Here is a 15,496-nt window from a genome sequence, read left to right as displayed (position 1 = left end):
TTGGGAAAGGAAAATGATGATTGCGAGTTGCATCCAGACTAGAACAAAGTAAGAGGTGGAGGGGACTTTTGATAGGTCATAGAATCAGACGGACACCATGTCATTGTAATCATATTGAGGCGTGTATGATTTGCATTTCTATACACAATCCATACCGGGTATTTAACTTTTGTTTTGATGCGCATCACTTCGTCATTGTGTTGGTCTTCATATCTCTTGCTTCCACTCCTTGTTGAACGCTCGTCCGATGACCATTCTCCTCACTTCACTTGTTCCAGCACCAATCTCGTACAACTTGGCGTCCCTGAGTATCCTTCCTACAGGAACTTCATTCATGTATCCCATGCCGCCCATCAGTTGGACCGCATCAGCCGCAACCTCGCTTGCCCTTTCTGCGGCATATAGAATGGCTCCCGCACAGTCCTGTGTCTTGATCTCAGGGCTGGCATGCGACTCATCGACGGCGCGTGCCACGCTGTATGTGAAGGCCTGACTGGCGCGGTACTTTGTGTACATATCCGCCAACTTGCCCTGTACAAGCTGGTTGTGTGCAATTGGGGTGCCAAACTGCTTTCTTTGGTGTGTGTAGGGCAGAACGTTGTCGAGCGAGGCTTGCATGAGGCCGAGTGGTCCTGCGGAGAGGACAAGGCGCTCGAGATCTAAGCCCTCCATCAGGACCCGGACGCCGCGGTTTATCTCGCCAAGGACGTTCTCCTTGGGGACGAAGACGTCTTCAAAGACTAGCTCGCCTGTGTTGGAGCCGCGCATACCGAGTTTGTCTAGTTTGTTGGCGACGCTGAAACCTTTTGTGGACGTCTCGACGATGAAGGCTGTGATGCCTTTGGAAGCGGCGTTGGGTTCGGTCTTGGCGTATACGACTATTACGTGCGCGTCTGGGCCCTGTGAAGTTTGTATTAGTATGCATGTGCCTCTTCAGAAGACTTGTGACGAGGGACTCTTGCATTCGTGATCCACATCTTGGTTCCATTGAGCAGATAGCCACCGTCCACCTCCTTGGCCGTCGTCTTCATGCTCACTACATCACTTCCCGCACTGTGCTCACTCATAGCCAATCCTCCGATGTTCTCTCCACTGATCAAGGCTGGCAAGTATTTCTTCTTCTGCTCCGCATTGCCGTTCAGCATCAACTGGTTGACGCACAACTGGCTGTGCGCCGCATAACTCAGTCCTATGCTGCCGCTCGCCCGTGACAGCTCTTCCATGACGACGCAGTGTGCTTGGTATCCCATGGCCAGCCCGCCAAATTCCTCGTCGGCTGTTATGCCCAGGAAGCCGGCTTCGCCAAACTTCTGCCACATGTCGTTTGGAAATTCATTCTGCTTGTCGGTACGCGCGGCGACTTCTTCGGGAATCTCTCGCTGGGCAAAGTCACGGACTGAATCGCGGAGTTCGTCGAGGTCGGATTGCGTAGGTGGTGTGAAGGCTTTGGGGTGCTTTGTCGATGCATACCGCGCGGTGGTGGAGAGGACGGCGGCGGGGCGGACGCGTGTTTGGCGGATGCTGCGCGTGAAGAGGCGGGGGGCTAGGGACGTCATTGTGGTTGCTATTTACTATGAAGATTGAGTAACTGAAAAAAAAAAGAGTTCATGAAGGAAGAAAGTGGTGGCATGTTTCGACAATACCCGTTCGGTTTGCGACGGCTGATGGACCGAGGCACCTTCCTAACTCATGGTATTGCGGAGAGGCTAGCGTCTGGGGAAGATGAAGCGGCCCAGTTCCGCTCTCCCGTCACACGCGTCGACGAACATGTACATTTTCGTCAACCCTTCAGAGCTCATCAACCTTCTTCATGCCCCGGTCATTGCACTCTCCTACATCCAAGGCTACCAAAAACCTGCTCACGGCATTATACGCTGCGACCGTCGCTGTCAACTCGACAACCATGGTATCCTCCAGCACTGACTTAACCATCTCCGCAACCCCATCTTCCACCTGCACACCCACAGTCATCTGATCCGTGTATACCATGACCGCGTACTCCTCCTTGCTGAATCCCAATAGACCTTCCCTCTCCACTTCTCCGTGTCTCGTAACGGGTAAATCGAACACAGTTTGTAGCACTTGTTTGGAAACGCCCGCTTTCAATGCTAGAGCGGCATGTACATCCCACTCATGAACTGCATGGTTCAGCACGGCAATACGGCTTATGGCCAGCTCCTTGAGATTGGCAGGTAAGCTGGTCTTGGTGCGTATCGCGCCGATGAACGAGTTCCAGCCGTCCGCTACGGCGGGGTTGTGTAGGAGGGCGAGGTCGAGAGGGATGAGGGGGCGGGGCTTTCGTCGCTCGGCGATGCGCTCGTAGATGGGGCGGGCTTCTTCATTTGGGGGCTCGTTTGGGGCGTAAGGGACACGCATTTTGGGTGAGGTTGCTGAAGTCAAGGTTCGTACGTGGATATCCGATAGTATGGTACGAGGTTGAGGACGTGCGAGATTTGACAGAAAGAGGCGGAGGAACATTGGAAGTTGGGAAACACAGGACAATCGAGAGATTTATATATCCACTCTATGCACATGCAGGGACTGTGACGGATATGCTTTCCGGTATCTGGAATAGCTAGATGCGTAATACCCAACTATGTGACATGTGAAATCGGATATAGCCATTGTCCCAGTCTCATGAGAGTCAAGGCCGTCAGAAGAGCACTTGATTATAGATTCATTGATGCCAAAATTTCCGCAAATCCCACTGAAATATTTACATATGCAACGCCGCCAAAAAATATTTATTTTACAGCCTGCTCTGCTCGTCGAACACATTCGGCAGCCTGGGAATACCCTCCAACCTGCTCGTCTTCTTGCCTGCTGGCGCAAGGGTAACATTGTATGTCAAGTCGAGCTTCGCCTTGGGGTCGTTGCTGGGCTTGAAGTCTAGCAGCAGGTCGTCCTTGACCGCAAAGACGGTGTCATTGGTGACCCATTGGTCATCGCGGGGGTATAGTTGTGTGATGAGTGGCTTGTAGTTCTCGGCGGAAACCATAAGATGGATATGTGCGGGACGGAAAGGGTGGCGGTCGAGGGTCTTGAAAAGCTGACCAGCAGCGCCTGTTGAGTGTCAGTTGTGCTCGTACAAGGTCTTTGGAATTCGACATACCATCAGTAGGTAGCGAGTACGCTGTTGGCTTGTAGCAGTAGTACCAGTACTCGCCATTCTCGTTGGTAGTGAACTTTCCTCTCAGGTTGTTTGGCTCTTGATTCTCCGGATCTTGGAAATCGTACTTTCCGTTGGCGCTTGCCTGCCAGATGTCGATGACTGCGTTAGGGATACCCTTCTTGGTGTCAAGATCCCTAACTACACCATGCATGAGAGTTGTCTGGCCATCGGGGTGTGGGTTGCGAATAATGGTGTCGCCAAGGTCGCGGAATGGCGAGTGTGGTGACCAAAAGGGACCGAGGATTGTGGATGAAGTAGGTGTCTCTCCAGACTCGTTAATGTGCCTGTGTGCAATCTCGTCGACCAATCTGGGGCCGAGTCAGTATGTTGCTTGTGCTTGACCGAGCTTATTTACTTACGATTCTACGCCCAGAACATCTGAGATACGATGCGCCTCGTTCCTGGTGGAAGTTGTAGTCTTGCCAATAGAGTTGACGAATCGTACACCCTCGAACCACTCCTCGTTGGTGAGCTCGACCTCACGGATGAAGTCGTGGAGATGCCTGATCAGCTTTCCCATGACGAATCGTGTCCGGTCTGGCACATTCGGGCCAATGGCATTGATGACGGCGTCGGTGAAGTTGGGATCGAAGCGATGCTGGCCATTCTCCTGAGGCTCAGGCGCTGTTTGTGTGTTTGGGTTCATGTTGAGTGTGTAGAGGAATGGGAAGACGAAGCAACAAAGGGTATCAAGAAGATGTTAGAGATGGAGTAGTGCAGTTAGACATCAAAGTCCGGGGCACGAGCAGCTTAATAAATAGTAGTTGAAATCCAGCCGGCCGTAGCCAACCGAACTGGTGCCGTTTGCAATGACCGTCCTTCTAGCTGCGCATCAGGCGACACCTTGTCCAAACCGTCTGGCGGCATGCTGTACCGGCTTTCAAGCGTGCTGTGGGCGCGAACAGCCACAGTGCCGAAGGTTGCGCCATGTCGCGACGATTGCCCCGCCTTGACCTGAGCAGATTGGCGAATCAAAGGGCAGCCGATGTGGAAGAAGACTTATCCGCCCTTTTTCCCTCAGATTTAGCGTCATCTGCACTAATGCCCCGCCCTCGGAGGGGGACCCCGGAAGTTTGACGACGCGACGCGATGGCCGACTTACTGAGAGGTGGAGGGCAGATCCGGCAGACATTTCGTCCTGCAGTTTCCCACGCAACTTGTTCGCCAACGGGGAAGAACGGATCTGTAAAAAGAAGGAACCGCCAACATGGTCAAGCATCATCTCATGATCGGCACTTGGACGCCGCCGGGTGTGATAATCACGGTCGCGTTTGACGATGAGACACTCAAGCTGGAGCTGGTGAAGAAGACGGAGATTCCAGAGGATGAGCCCATAAGTTGGATGGCTTTCGACGTATGCGCGCAACTCCCGAACATGGATGCAACCAACAATGGCTGATCACCAGAAACACAGCACAAGAGGAAGAACATCTACGGTGCTTCGATGAAGAAATGGAGTTCGCATGAAGTCAAGAGCCCGAGCGAGATTGTACACACTGGAAGCTTTCCCATGGGCGGACACCGTAAGTGATACAGCATGAGCATCGCATGCCACTACTGACAGGCTTCGCAGCCAGAGCAAATGATGCCGACACGAAGACGCGTGCCATCTTTCTCCTTCCCGCCCAGAAGCCCCCATACGCTGTATACTGCAACCCGTTCTACGACTTCGCTGGCTACGGCAATATCTTCTCGGTCAACCCTTCAGGACACATCAAAGAGAACATCCAGAATTTTGAGTACTGCGAGAAAACTGCGATCCATGGCATGGTCTTCGATCCCTCAGAAACCTACCTCTACAGCGCGGACATGTGGGCAAACCGAGTATGGTGTCACAAGAAGATAGACGAGGAGGGTAGACTGGAAACAGTAGGCTTCACTGAGGCTCCGGCGCCGAAAGACCATCCACGATGGGTAGAGATGCATCCGTCTGGAAACTACCTCTATGCCTTGATGGAGGCAGGAAATCGGTTGTGCGAGTATGTAATTGACCCGCAGACGAAGCTGCCCGTCTACACACACAAGACGTACCCGTTGATCCCGCCTGGTAAGCCGTTTCTCTACCCATGATCACCCCAAAAGCTAAATGACTATCTCAGGTATCCCCAATGCCAACACCATGTACCGCTCGGATGTTTGTTTCCTCACCAAATCCTCAAACTACCTGTTCGCGACTTCCCGATCCAACTCCTTCTCTCTCACTGGTTACATTGCCGCCTTTAAGATTGCTCCATCAGGCGCCATTGAGCGACAAATCTGCCTCAACCCTACACCGACCTCTGGTGGTCACTCAAACGCTGTATCACCATGTCCGTGGTCGGATGAGTGGTTGGCGCTTACAGACGATGAGAAGGGCGGAGTGGAAATATACAGATGGCATGATGAATTTTTGGCACGGGTTGCGAGGTTAGAGATTGGCGAGAAGGGCTTTGGCATGAATGCGATTTGGTACGACTAAGTTGATGTAGGCAAGAAACACATTTTCCAATGGAAGATGCCTTTGAATAGAATTAAGTGCACTAGCAGCTCAAGTTTTCGAAAGTCGTGCACTCAAGATAGCTCTGGTGGGAATGAGTACTGGTCATCCTCCACGTCCCGAAACATAGCGTGGAAGGGGCGGGTCTATGTTCAGCCTCGGAAGAATGAGGGGCAGCGGTACCGCTGTCGTCCGAACTAACGCCAGCCGGCAAATGTCATCGGGGGACCTCTTCTTTCCCCAACTTCGTCATGGTTCGCACGAGGGATTTGGAGTAGCATAGTTGCATTAATCGAATCCATATACCTTCCATCCTCTTGCGTTTCTTCACCTGCTTACCTACTGCTTGCAACACTCATACTGAAGTCACAGCTACCCCACTGCAACAGACATCATGGCATCCAAATCAACACCAGGCATTTTGTACGTGACGATGCAACCCAAGGAGGGCTTGCCTGAAGCACAGTTCCATGATTGGTAAGTTGACACTCCATAGTCGCATTCTTGCTTCTTCGCGATCCCACCTGACGCTCTTCCCACCAAGGTACCAAAACGAACACGGCCCAAACCGACTCCGCCTGCCCTTCTGCAACAACGGTTTCCGCTACCGCGCCACCGACCTCGAGAATGCATCTGGCTCCAAAGACAAACCAGAATGGATGGCCATTTACGATTTCGACGAGCTCGAATGGCTCACGAGGGAACCGTACACGAAGCTTCGGAGCGCACCGGTGCAGACGCAACGTGAACGAGATACCATGAAGCAGATATTCGTGGACAGACGGTCGTACGACTTACTCGGCGAGTGGAAAGGCGAGGACTTCAAGGACCTGCAGAAAGTAGAAAACGAGGGGGAGAAGAACGTGATGATAGCTGTAAGCTTTGCGCTGCAAGACGGCGCGGACAAGGAAGAAGAGCTGAAGAAATGGTATCACGAGGAGCATGTACCGCTCCTGCAGAAAGTCCCAGGCTGGAGGCGGACCAGGAGATTTGTTACATCCTACCTAGATCTCGAAAGCGGACACAAGTCAGAGAAAGAGTTCCTTGCGCTGCATGAGTATGCGCCGCAGAATGGACTAGGAGGGCCCGAGTTTAAGGCTGCTACCACAACGGATTGGTGCGACAAGATCTACAAAGATGTTGTGAAGGAACGGAAGAGGAGGGTTTATGACTTGTACTATACGTTTGGGGCTGCGCAGCGCGACCTACAAAGTTTGACAAGCAAAGACACAGCACCAGTGGAAAGCACAGAAGGCAAGGTTAAGACATATCCAGCGCACACGACATCAGACAAGCGACCGGTGATTGAGAGCTTCATCACCACGAAAGACGGTGTGGAACTCCAGTACCGCCTCGAAGGCTCTAGCGATCCCAATGCGCCTTTACTCGTTCTCTCGAACAGTATTCTCGTCGATTATGGTATTTGGGACGACTTCGTTGCCGAGTTTTCAGAAGCTACAAACGACAAATACCGCATCCTCCGATACAGCACTCGTGGACGTCATACGCTTCCGTCAAGCTCTACATCTCCCATCTCAGTTCACACCCTCACAGACGACGTCATCGCAGTGCTCGACGCCCTCCGCGTTAAAAAAGCATCTATCGTCGGTGTCTCTCTTGGCGGTGCAACAGCACTCAACGCAGGTCTCTCTTACCCGGACCGTATCTCAGCATTCGTAGGCTGCGACACCAATGCCTTCGCCCCACCTTCCAACGCCAATGCCTGGAACGAGCGTGTCGGCGTCGCTGAGAAAGAAGGCCTAAAAGCTGCATCCGGCGAACCCATTGTTGGCGAAGAACTCGCAGAAGTGACAGTCCGCCGCTGGTTTGTCAAGGAATCTTACGACGATGCGGAGCTAGCGAAGAAGGTTCAACGTGTCAAGGACATGGTCAAGACGAATTCTCTGCCTGGTTTCCGCGATTCTGTCAAGGCGCTGCATCAGTACGATATCAGGGAGAAGATGGCTGGGTACAAGGGCAAGGGCGCGTTCTTGGTAGGTGCTGGCGATGGCGTGCTGCCTAAAACCATGAAGGAGAACATGGCGGATAAGCTTGGTAGTGGTGTTGAACTGAAGATTGTTGATGGTGCAGGACATTTGCCAATGGTAGAGAGGCCTACGGAGGTTGCGCAATTCGTTGCGAAATTTCTAGAAGGTTAGGATCATGTTGTTCTGTGCTCCGAGGTAGTTTGTTATCGAGAACGGCCTTCCTTGCGAGACAAGGGACCTTGTTGAGATGTGCGATAGAAAGTTTCTCAATTGAGTGAATTCTGTGGGGTTGGTTTCATGACTGCAGATGTTGTACTCCAATGCAGACTACCTAGGTACAGTACATGCAGTGCGTCAGGAGTGTTTACACAGCATTGGGTGATAAGCAATCGATGGTCAATGTACAAGTTACAAGATATGGTGTTTTCCGTCTGCAACAAAACATCCGTCAATCCAGATTGGTTGGATCCGCGGCTCTTTGAGTGACGAAGAAACCCGCGAAGCTGTACATGACTCTTCCTAGGGATATCGAAGCACCAGTGGTCGAAAGAAGTAACTATTGGGAGGGACCATCCTAGTGCATAAAAATTCATGGCATGGATTCAACTGGAAATACGGTAAGTTGTCGGACGCGCGGTGGAAGGTGTTTCCTTATCATCGCGGCTTTGAATGGTGTTTTGGTTTATCATCTTTTGCATAACATGCTTAGTACAATGATTGGATGATTCGAAAGGCCGATCATGCTTAGGTACTTTCTTCAGCTTTCAATAAATCACTCACTCTCCCCGACTACATTCTATCCTCGGTCCTCTCTCCCATCCACCCAACTGGTACAGTTAACACACCTCTTCGCCTTCTCACTAATGTACTTTCTACAGAACTTGCACTTGACCTGCTTCTTCACAATATTATCCCCACTACCCCTCGAATATGCCAGCGCGATGACCCAAAGTGCCAACGCAATCGCTAGAAACCTGATGACTTTATCTAGGAAATCGCCATAGGCTAGCACCACAGCACCGTCGTCGATGGCTTGTTTAGGCGTGTTGTAGCCGTTGGAGATGGAGACATTGTAGTTGGGCCCAGATTGCAGTATGGCGAATTTGGAGTCGAGGTTGCGAGAGATGAAAGGGAGGAGGGAGATTATGGGTAGTATTATGGAGGAGACGAGGGAGTTTGCACAGGCGGTGAAGGAGGCTGCAAGACTGGTTGCTTGTATTAGTACAGTAGAGGTATACGTGTTGTTGTAGGAGCGTGGTACATTAATCCTACAGCTACTTCGAGCACGTTGTCGCGTAGGGCGAAGTTGCTGAAACTGTCCCAGGCACCCGCTGTTCGCCTCTTGATTCCTTGTTCTGCATCGCGGAGGGTTTGCTGGGTATTTTCGTCTAGGCGCGGCATTGTGATGCTTCAGGGGGGTTGAGATGGTAAGGGTAGGTGTGGGTGCGAATGCATGTGGTGCATGGTTCATCAACGCTGGAGTCGCGTCGCAAATAACGACGTCATCAAGACGCGTTAGGTCTGGGCATATCACGCGCGTGAGTATTGCAGGTACGGGTTCTTCGTCCACGGAGCAACGGCTCCCATTGGAAACGCAGTCTACGTTGTGTGTTTCGCAGCGACGGCTGTTTCCAGCGCAGTGATCATGTTCCTTTAATCAATAATTACCGCGAACTCTTCTCCACTGTCTTCCAAAGCATCCCGAAACCCAGCCTACTCCACGCGTAAGCTTCCCCAGCCTGTGGTCGGTCCACTTAGCGAGACGCCAGATTGATCGACTTTCCTTACTGTCATTGCCCTGCATCTACCATTAGGCCAAGCGGCTGCAGCGCTGCACAACGCTCAACGCACAACGCACAACATATACTGCAACATGACGAACTCTTGCGCATCATCTTACTCGTTCGCGGTTTAACATGCCATATACCAAGCCCTCTACGATCGCATCGAGAATGATCATCACGCCTTCGGATACACATCCCATATCTCCTGATCCTCCGCCAATCTAAGACATGGGCGTACACACAACGACCCCACAGTTCGGCCCGTCTGCGCAGAAAGCCACTCTTTTCCCGAAACACAGGCCACATGCCCAACCCACACCCCACCCCACCGTCGTAACGAGAAACATCAAAAAGAGACCCCGCCTGAGCGCAATCACGCCAGCCAGCCTCATGATTCAGCACTATCGTCAACTTTGCCGACCCCGGATCAAAGCCCACCACAGGGCTTGCTCGCGCCGCGTGACCCTTTGCGGCAGTCGGCAGTCTAAGATCGCCCGCCTAGATGAAAGGGTGAAAGAGAAACCCAAGACGCAGGGTCTGCCGTCCGAAGGAGATAGAACAGCATGGACATGACAAGTGGTCAGGTTATGTCAGGTCAGACCGTGTCACGTTCGGGATAGGTAAGCCAAGCAGATCATCGTCTCGCTCCATTTCGCGTAAAGATGCGCAGCAGGAAATGCTGCTTTTCTGCAAGAATTTCGGCACGCTGCGCTTCGTGAATGGAGGAAGTGAGGGGTACTCATGGATACACTCATGCCGGTAAATGTTTTTTCGGCACGCTCTCATGCGAGAGGCTGCATACAAGAACAGAACAAAGCGGTATAGCCAAGCCTCATTGTGGTAACTGAAAAGGAAAATCTCGACCCCTCTACTGCATGCAGGCAATCGTGAGGCTGAATTGACGAAGAAAAAAAAAGAGCAGGCTGGTTGATAAGACAATCTTCACCTTTTCTCGCAATACATTCGCGATATAGCGGTGCCGATAGACCCGATATTTTCTGTGAGAGCCACCGCGGAGGGTTTTCGGGTGGTTCAGGGTTGAGCGGCGGTAAGCGCGCGAAGAGGGATGTTCGCTGTTAGGGTGTGGAGGGGTAGATTTGGGTACTTGGTTGTTTTCGCTATCGTGGGTTATGCGGCGTGAGGTCACGGCACCGCACGCTTACTCTAGCGTGCAGTAGTCACGTTTGGTGTGGGGGACTGGTTGCGTGTGCTTGACAGTATACGCGCTTCCAAGGGCTGATGAGAAGAAGTTGTGCCGGGGGAAGCCTTCTTGATGACGATCTCGCAATTGATGTACAGGGAACGTGTGAGGATGTGCATTAAGATATTATGAAGTGGAATTTGTTTGTTCGATCGATCTCATACTGGCGCCATGCGCGAACAGTAAATGTAAATGCTCAGTAAAACTCCGCCCAATGCGTATAACGTTGAAATATGCAAACCCGTGGTATACCAAAGACGCCTCCCAATGCTGTATGCGTAAAGTCAAAAAGCCACCAACGCCGCGGAATGCTGTGTAGCCGGCCCCAACCCCACTACACCTTTTCTCCTCGTGATTACAAAATTGACTCTCCTGTCACCGAGTCCACTCTCGCTCTTGACTTTGATCGTGTCGACGACCTCCGTCGTTCTGCGCCCTCCTTGGGCTTCCTTGTTTTTGCGCGTCGTAGCGCAGGAACATCCTCCTCTTCAGATTCGTCTACAGTGAATAGATCCGGGCTGGGTTCCCGCCACGAGTGACGATGACCAGATAGTGTGCGCGAGTAGCGGCGACGATTTTGCTGCTTGCGAGTTGCAAGATCCTGTGCGCGACCTCGAGATGGTTCGGTGATCCTAATTCGTGGTGGGCTGAGTTGAGACACGACATGTGGTGTGTCGTTCAGTCGGTCGTCATCGAGACCCATGAAAGACTCTTCCTCGTCTTCTTCATAGATGGTAGGTGCATGGTACTGGTTGTGGAGCTGGCTGTGGTTGTGCTTGACGTATCGGGCCCATTTGTTGGCGACGTTGGACTTGAACTTGGAAGACTTAGTTGCGCGTGGTCCTTCCTGGAAGTCAATGCCAGCGCTGAGAGACAGTTCGTACGGGTCATCAGCTTCAGTGATTGGTGGTGAGATGAAGTGCGAGAAGGGGTCTTCGTCGATGTCTGGAAGGTCGTTCTCATTTGTGTCCTCGTTGCCGTTCTCGACCCAGGGTGGGAAGGAGTAGGAACGGGGGGCGCTTCGTAGATAGGAAGGCATGATTAATAGAATATCCTTGAACTTTCGAAGGAGTGATGAACGTCGAACGGGTAGCGACGGTTTAGCGCTTGATTCAACCTTGACCAAGGCGATGTGACCGAGAATGGTGTTCAGCTCCGGCTCCTGGCCGGTCCTTCCTTAAACAACAGCTTGCGAACACTCGGTAACGAGAGCTCACAAGTGGTGGTGGAGGAAGGTTGTTTTTGTAGTTTAGCCAGTGGTGAGTGGCGCACGCAATATATATGCGTGACTTGGGCGTAAGCTTCTGATAGAGTCACAGGAAGGCGGAGTGGATGAGGCGGCCACGATGAGACAATGGTAGTGCTGCCTAGGAAGTGTTTTGTTTGCCTGGTAGGGGACGAGTCAAGAAGCGACCGTTAGTAGGAAACCGTGGCTTATCCTCCTGGAGATATCCTGATACCGAATGTGTATTCTGGAGGATTCCCTTGGGTACTTATGTTTGCAGGCGAGAGATGCAGCCGGAAGAGGTGCCCTGCATGTGCAGTGCATACGCATTAGCGTGCGGTGTGGATGAGAAGCTTAGTGCAGCGTGAACAGAATAGGGTAGGGATCCCAGGGCGCAAGGGACTGGGTGACAGGCAGAGTGATGGCTGGCGGACCACATGAGATGGTTGGCGGCACACCATCTCGGTGTAGGATGACCTGCAGCAGGCTGCACGCGCGCATTGGCCACTAGGTGTTGCGGACTCGACGGCCGTTAATGCAGGACTGTCGATCGATGTATTACCGCTAAATGTCAAACTATGGCCAGAGACTGACCAGCGCGATCGTGCAAATTGCAGCGAGGCGTCAAGAGGAAAGGTGGACTAAGGAGTGGGTTGCGGTGGAGCCAAAGGCCCGAAGACACTACGTAGTCACGATTCTGCGCTAGCGGCGGGGCACATCACACAGCATACCATCACCTTCTCTCTATTCCCACTCAGCCTCATTCTAAGCTTGCCCTCTTCGGTCCACCTCACACCCTCTTCTGCTCACACGCCGCCTCGCTTGTGTCTCTGAGAGGTCATCACCGAACTGCTTAGAGTCCCGCTACATCCGCCCTACGATACCTATCGTGAGCATGACGAGGCTGCTTGCGTGAACCTTTGTTCGGTGCCTGCAGCCGACGGTGTACTACACCGAACCGGGCGGCGTTCCTCTCAGAAGGTTTCATCAACAGGCCATGGCTGGAGTTTCAGCTGAGGGTCTGATTCAGCTGATGCGACTCCAATACACCACAAGCGACATTTGACCTTGGATCATCGTGACTTTTGCTCACCATTCGAAGTTTGATAAATTGGTCGACCAGGGACTACTACCATATCATTTGACAACCTGGGATAACGCGGCATAATCACTTGGCTCCACTGTGCAGTTTCCCAGTACTGCGAGATTGCTACTGTTTTCCAAGATTCCTCTCCTCACGACTCCGTTACGGCCCGACTCCGCTTGGGCTTTACAAGAGATGGACTGACGTAGTCTGCATACACGCGACCTGTATGTTGGGCCTTTGGTTATTACAGTCACTGTTCTATGACGTCCCGCGGTCAACGTCGACAATGTTCACATGGAGGTCAGTACCGCGGTTCCCGGCGCCAAAATGGGCGTGCGCCTCAATACCTGACTAAGAACTCTATCTCACCCACCGCGGTGTCACCTGAACCCTGAGCCGCCTGATGAGTCGGAGTCGCCTGAAATGCTTGGATTTTGATGCGTTCCGCTCGCTTAAACGCCCCAAAAGAGACCTCAACTGCTCAGCATCAGCTCTCGAAACGATTATGTGAACGCCTCAGTGGCTTAAAATGTCCTGACTGATGTTCGGCGTGCACGAGTGCGACACATCCCATTGCTCGAGATACCACCCACCCTGTTGGTTGATGGCGCATACACATGTCAATCTCGGCTCCTCTCTCCAGAACTACTAGAAATCGCTTACGCCATCAACAAGAGGCGTTCGAGCAGGAGATTGGACAGCCCTACTGTTATTTTTTCAATGCGAACCAAATAACGTCTACGAATAGAAACTTGTCGTTCTTTGACGCGCATAATCAACGTGCAAGTTTTGATTCGATCAGTCCTCTCTCAGTTTGGTACAGTATATGAAGCGCATAATCTTCCCTGTCATACTGGCTTCCACGCTACGCAGGCGTCGCTGTTGCAGCGCTTCTCATCTTGACAGCCTTGACAGCACCGCGTCTTACTGCTTCTGGTGGACTACAACTCTGCATGTCGCAGTAGCGCTCTCTACACAATTTGCTTTTTTCAAATCATTGGGTCCTTAGTCTACACAAATCGACCGATGCAGTGGCACGCGTACCGTGATCTACCACTCACCGCTGAGACCACCCTAGAAAGACTAGAAGTTTTCCCACCCGACATCTACATCCTCGTCTCGTAGTCCCTCAACGTCCTTCAAGTCGCATATCCCAATGCCTTTCACCGCTCTACACCGCCATTTCCGCCATTCCTTTCCGCGATACGATCTACGAGGCGCGAGCGCACGGGAGCTAACTCCATCGCTAGCCTACAAATCACAAGCAGGGATTCCCCAAACCGTCTGCCTGCATTTGTACCAAGGAAGAAACACCATACCTGTGGGTCTTTGACGCTTCGGACTCTTTTGTTCCAGGTTTCTTGAAACACAAATCGGACCAGCATCGGCCCACCTCGGACTTTTATGACGCGCGCGTTCGGTTTCGGGCGAGCAGATGGTCATTGGTCAACCATCTCTCGTTTCGTTTCGTCTCCGTTCGTACATACAAGGCGCTCACCGCTGGTATCCCTCCACCAAACGCCGACACACCGTGCCGATGGCGACATGCAATGCCGGCATACCAACCTGTTAGGTACTTGACTTGTGCCGATGTCAACGCCAGGGATGGTGTCCGCGGGGTGCATGTTGGAAAGGGCCCCACTGCCATTCTAATTCTGCAACACCACGGACTCAGATCGCCCCTCTCTATCCGAGAATTATTTGACTTGCGTGCGCGCGCGCGTACTGGCTACCCGACTCTTGTGCCCAATGCTTCTCCTTGCTACGACGAGGCTCTCACCGACTACGTCATTTCTCTTTACTCGCTTCCTTCCGCAATGTTCCTATCGTCACGGGCTATGGGGGATGGTAAGCGCTTCTAGAAAAGATTTGATCAATCTTACCCCGCATCTCCGGTGTCGCAAAATCATGCTGGACGCGTGTTCCGCGTGACATAATCGACGCGGTACGAAAGTGCCGAGTCTCCTAAGTAGTCGATCAGCTGCAATGGCAGAATAAACGAAATGGTTGCAACAAGCACAAGAAAGAGGAAAAAGAAAAGAAGAATAAGCTTCAACCTAACGGCTTCATCGTAGTTTCTCGACATCAGCACTTGCGTATGTCTCAACGTCACCAAGCACACGCGTTGCAGTCACGATCCTTACACATTAAACTCTCAACTCTTGACTTTTTGCTCTTATTGCCCAATCACAGAAGTCCACGCAAACCACCTTGTCAAGGAACGCCATTCCAAACGCCGCGAACAATGGGTATAGTATCAGAACGCTTCCATGCTAAGATCCGATGCCGATCTCGTAGCCAAGCATCACCTCGGTGGATGCTCCCTCCCAGCCTCTGTTTCCACCTGTTGAGATGAGGAAGTTGCAGGTTGGGTCGAGGTATAATTGTGATATGACGCCGGTGCGATGTCCGGGGACGATGAAGAAGGGGGTTGCGGCCGCGCCGGCTTTCGGGCCTGCCTCGTCGTGTGTGAGATCGTAGAGGCGCAGAATGTCGTATGACGCGCTGGTGTACGTTAGCACTTGTCTCACGATGCACGTGTATCTGTGCGCATATGAAGGGG

General features: G+C 52.2%; 5 protein-coding genes across 5 annotated transcripts in view; 1 reads left to right on the top strand and 4 right to left on the bottom strand.

Moving 5' to 3' along the window:
- Positions 1-207: 207 nt before the first annotated feature.
- GT037_009011 (uncharacterized protein) lies at positions 208-3,818 on the bottom strand (the record flags this gene model as incomplete). Its single annotated transcript, XM_038934058.1, has 6 exons — positions 208-900; positions 957-1,564; positions 1,962-2,390; positions 2,797-3,063; positions 3,113-3,480; positions 3,532-3,818. 6 exons carry the CDS (start codon positions 3,816-3,818, stop codon positions 208-210), a joined length of 2,652 nt encoding a protein of 883 aa, XP_038783403.1.
- A 561-nt stretch (positions 3,819-4,379) lies between these two features.
- On the top strand, positions 4,380-7,807 carry GT037_009010 (uncharacterized protein; the record flags this gene model as incomplete). The annotated part of the gene is made up of 6 exons (XM_038934057.1): positions 4,380-4,526; positions 4,587-4,695; positions 4,746-5,219; positions 5,272-5,620; positions 6,021-6,125; positions 6,193-7,807. 6 exons carry the CDS (start codon positions 4,380-4,382, stop codon positions 7,805-7,807), a joined length of 2,799 nt encoding a protein of 932 aa, XP_038783402.1.
- Positions 7,808-8,432: 625 nt separating this feature from the next.
- Positions 8,433-9,037, bottom strand: GT037_009009 (uncharacterized protein; the record flags this gene model as incomplete). The annotated part of the gene is made up of 2 exons (XM_038934056.1): positions 8,433-8,841; positions 8,898-9,037. The coding sequence occupies 2 exons, from the start codon at positions 9,035-9,037 to the stop codon at positions 8,433-8,435; spliced, it is 549 nt and encodes a 182-aa protein (XP_038783401.1).
- A 1,939-nt stretch (positions 9,038-10,976) lies between these two features.
- GT037_009008 (uncharacterized protein) lies at positions 10,977-11,660 on the bottom strand (the record flags this gene model as incomplete). The annotated part of the gene is made up of 1 exon (XM_038934055.1): positions 10,977-11,660. One exon carries the CDS (start codon positions 11,658-11,660, stop codon positions 10,977-10,979), a length of 684 nt encoding a protein of 227 aa, XP_038783400.1.
- Positions 11,661-15,206: 3,546 nt separating this feature from the next.
- Positions 15,207-15,496, bottom strand: part of GT037_009007 (wd40 repeat-like protein) — a gene marked incomplete at both ends in the record, with an annotated part of 2,142 nt that continues 1,852 nt past the window's right edge. The window contains one exon of the mRNA XM_038934054.1: positions 15,207-15,438. Within this exon, the coding sequence (XP_038783399.1) occupies positions 15,207-15,438 (232 nt within the window). The remainder of the gene's footprint in view (positions 15,439-15,496) is intronic.

This window comes from Alternaria burnsii (genome assembly GCF_013036055.1).
Source record: "Alternaria burnsii strain CBS107.38 chromosome Unknown 697, whole genome shotgun sequence".
Taxonomy (NCBI): Eukaryota; Fungi; Ascomycota; class Dothideomycetes; order Pleosporales; family Pleosporaceae; genus Alternaria; species Alternaria burnsii.
Note: the sequence above shows the minus strand (reverse complement) of the source record. Positions and strands in the feature narration are given on the sequence as shown.